Source organism: Cebus imitator, unplaced genomic scaffold (assembly GCF_001604975.1).
Source record: "Cebus imitator isolate Cc_AM_T3 unplaced genomic scaffold, Cebus_imitator-1.0 Scaffold129, whole genome shotgun sequence".
In the NCBI taxonomy this organism is placed as follows: domain Eukaryota; kingdom Metazoa; phylum Chordata; class Mammalia; order Primates; family Cebidae; genus Cebus; species Cebus imitator.
Window position 1 is genome coordinate 5,587,390 of NW_016107444.1, and position 3,853 is coordinate 5,591,242.

Below are 3,853 nucleotides of genomic sequence, written 5' to 3' on the forward strand. Positions count from 1 at the left end.
AAAAAAAAAAAAAAAAAAAATGACCAAGTGACTTCAGCAGAATTAACAACTTCTTTTACCAAAAACATGGTCAAAATAATGAAAAGACAAGGCCCAGATTGAAAGACTTCGCAACAGTTTATGTAACAAAAGATTTGTATTCAGAACATACATGTGTCCATCTAACAAAACATCTGCATTCGCAACTGTTAAACTCGAAGGACCAGCTTTAAAAATGGGCCGAAGACTGGAACTGAAACTTCACGAAAGATGCAGAATGGGGCCGGGCGCGATGGCTCACGCCTGTAATGCCAGCACTTTGGGAGGCCGAGGTGGGTGGATCACCTGAGGTCAGGAGTTCAAGACCAGCCTGGCCATCATGGTGAAACCCCACATCTATATATATACATATACGCAGGATGACCAGTGACGCTGGCGCCAAAGCGGGAAGGAACGCATTCCTCAGCCTAAACGGCCTAACAGCAGGACACGGACGTAACCACCCCAGGCCAAAAAAAGCACAGAAAACGCCGCCTCCGCTAACGGACACTCAAAGCCCGGATTGTCTCAGTTCCTTCACAGCGCCGGAAAACGGAACTCTCGCGGTGTCCAACGGTGCGCGGACGCTCTCAGCCGCACGGGACGAGACGGAGGGCGCAGGCGCATCCGCGGCTCTCGGATTGGGCGACTCACTGCACAGGGCGGGGCAAACAGGACGCGCGCAGGTATGCGAGCGCCGGCTCGAATCTCCGCGGGAGCTCGTCAGACACGCCCCCGTGCGCGCCCCCGCCGCCGCCGCCGTCGGGTGACCACCCCCGTCTAGCCTGTCCTCTCGCGGTATTTCTGCCGACTCTCGCGGGGTTTAGCGTGGCACCAGGGGGCCGGGCGCAGGCGCTGACGTTCCGTTAGTGGCGTTGGGGTCTGGCTGCGGTGGCGGTGCTTTCTCCTCTGCCCACGGGGACCGGCTCCGGCTGGACGCCAGCCAGGTGAAGAGCTCGCCCGCATGCGTGCGCGCTGCGCGGGAGCCGCGAGGCCCGGGGCGGGAGGGCGCCGCGTCGGGGCCTCCTGCGCGGTCGCCAAGGCCGGCGTGAGGCGCCGCGGCGCGGACTCGGTCTCCGCCCGCCTCGCCCCTGCCCTGACCGCGTTCCTCCCCCTCTCTCCCAGCTCTTGCCGCCGCCTCGGCCGCGATGGGGGCGCAGGACCGGCCGCAGTGCCACTTCGACATCGAGATCAACCGGGAGCCGGGTGAGCGGGAGCCTGGGGAGCGCCGTGGGCCGCGGCCCGCGTCGGCGGAGGGGAGGGTCCGCCCGCGGCTGCCTCCCGCCGTGCGGGTGCGGGTCGGAGGTGCAGCCCGTTCCGTCTCCGCGACGGAAAGCAGCGGGAGCGGACGGTGGCCTGGGCGCGCCGCCCGCTCGCAGCCGGCCCGTCCCCCCGCACCCCCACGCCCCCACGCCCCCCGCGCCCGCAGACCCAGCCCTCGCGCCGGCCTGGCGCCGCGAGGAGGAGGTGCGGTTCTGTGAGCGCTTTCTCTCCCAGGGCCTCCGCGGGGCGAACGCTCCGACCGGGTTCCCGCGTCTTGCTTCGTGCTCTGGAGTTTCAACTGGTGGGAAATCGCGTGCGTTTCCCAGTCACGGTATATCACGAAGATGTTACCGCTGCCTCCGTTTGTCCTTGATCTTTAGCTGGAATTTCGTCTTCCTGGGAACGTCTTTTGTGATAAACCAGAGCGTTCATTACCAGCAGAAGGGCAGCTTGCATGCGTTTCGCACTCATGTTTTGTCTTCCAGCCATTTGTTAGTGTGTTTTTTTGAAAATAAAGCATTTCCTTCTAAAGTATAGCTGTTTCATTCCAAGTAGTAGAGCGTGCACGGTTTCCAACTGTTTTCTTGGCTTTTTTTGGTATGTGTGACGAAAGTGTTAATTGGAGGCACGTGTATATTTACTGTCTTTGTGCAACATCTTGTTCTGCAGATTCTTATGAGAATCTCTACTGTTGTAGGCTCTGGAGGTAGAGCAGTGCATAAAACAAAGGCCTCCCTTCCTTTTATAGTTCACATTCTACGGCGGGGAAGAGAGAGACAACTAGGAAAAAAGTATTGGTGACTTGTAGTTGGGCTACGATTTTAGTAAGTTGGTCGAACAAGGCCGTTTCCAGAAGATGACGTTTAAGCAGGTATCTGAAGGAGATGAAGCGAGGCATACTTACCAAGAGCGTTCGTGTAGAGGTAAACCGTATAGCCCTGAGGAGTAGTATGGTACAGTCGTGCGCCAAATGACACTTCTGTCTCTAACAGTGGTCTTATATATTAAATACCTTATTTTTTCTGTAACTTTTTAATGTTTAGGTATGTTTAGATACACAAATACTTCCATTGTGTTAAAGTTGCCTACAGTATTCAGTGTAGTAACATCCTGTACAGGCTTGTAGCCCAGGAGCAAATACACCATATAGCCTAGGTGTATGGTAGGCCGTACCATCTAGTTTTAAGTACAGTGCGTGATGTTCACGCAGTGACGAAATTGCCGAATTACACGTTTCGCAGAATGCGTCCTGGTTATTAAGCAATAGAGGACTGTACTTGCTTGTCTGAGGGACAGCAAGGTGCCCATTGCGGCTGGAGTAGAAGAGGGAAGAGAATACTGACTCAGTGAGGCAGGAAGATATTAAAGGGTTTTGAGCAAAGGAATGAAGGTAATCCTAGAAATTTGATTGCCTTCTCTCTCTTTTAATGTTTTTAGCCTTGATTTATATTTTTAAATAAGTATCACTAGAAAGCCTTGATGGACCTTAATCCATGTTCTGTAGTGAATCCATGCTTCAGGTAACAGGTTTTTTTTTTTTTTAGAATTAAAAATAGGCCAGGCTTGGGGGCTCACACCTGTAATCCCAGCACTTTGGAAGGCAGAGACGGGTGGATCATTTTGAGCTCAGAAGTTCCAGACCAGCCTGGCCAGCATGGTGAAACCCTTTCTCTACTAAAAATACAAAAATTAGCTGGGTGTGGTGGCTCTCTTAGTTTTTGCCTGTAGTCTCAGCTGCTTGGGGGGCTGAGGCTGGAGGATTGCTTGAGCCTGGGAAGCAGAGGTTGCAGTGAGCCGAAATTATACCACTGCATGTCAGCCTGGGTGACGGAGCCAGACCCTGTCTCAAAAAACAAAAAAAAAGAAAAGAAAAAATAGTAGAGTGCAAGCAGAAGTATGACCAAGCATGGTAGTTCATACCTGTAGTCGCAGCACTTAGGGAGGCCCAAGCAGGAGGATTACTTGAAGCTAGGAGTTTGAGACCAGCCTGGGCAACATAGCAAGACCTTGTCTCTACACACACAAAAAATTTTTTTGAATAGCCAGGCATGGCGGTGTTCATCTGTACTTGGGAGGGTGAGGTGGGAGGATGGCTTGCGCTCATGGGTTTAAGGCTGCTGCCGTGAGCTATGATTGCACCACTGCACTCCAGTTTGATCAACAGAGCAAGATGCTGTTTCTAAAAAAAAATTTTTTTTCGTTTTAAAAACTTAATAAAAGTACAAGTGAAAAAGTTCTGTAGTCATGTTAAGTACCCCTTTCCTAGTAAAAGTTGAGATCCTAGATTTGCACATAACCTGTTGTGAAAAGTCTCCAGAGTATGTTTGGCATATGTTCAGTGAACGTCAGTCCTTAACATCCAAGGTAATTCATTCTGATAGATGTCTGTAGATGTGATTAGCACTCTTGAGAATGACAAATCATAAAACAAGAATGCAGTGCTTACATTGTTCTAGGTTTAATCATTTGATAATTGGCAATTTCATATGGTTCAGTCTCAAAATACTAGCACTTTTTGAGTATATTAACTAAATAGTGGATTTTACACAACCTTTTTTTTTTTTTTTTTTTT

The 3,853-nt window shown here is 51.2% G+C and overlaps 1 protein-coding gene across 8 annotated transcripts in view; it reads left to right on the forward strand.

Annotated features, from left to right (window-relative positions):
• The first annotated feature begins 810 nt into the window (after window positions 1-810).
• NKTR (natural killer cell triggering receptor) overlaps window positions 811-3,853 on the forward strand; it is a 46,298-nt gene continuing 43,255 nt past the window's right edge. For 6 of the 8 annotated variants that reach the window (XM_037742912.1, XM_017540969.2, XM_017540970.1 and 3 more), the window contains exons 1-2: window positions 811-965; window positions 1,144-1,224. In XM_037742912.1, coding sequence (XP_037598840.1) covers window positions 1,167-1,224 — 58 coding nt within the window. In that variant the 5' untranslated portion in view covers window positions 811-965; window positions 1,144-1,166. The remainder of the gene's footprint in view (window positions 966-1,143; window positions 1,225-3,853) is intronic. The other 2 variants (XM_017540976.2, XM_017540973.2) reach the window with 1 other exon arrangement.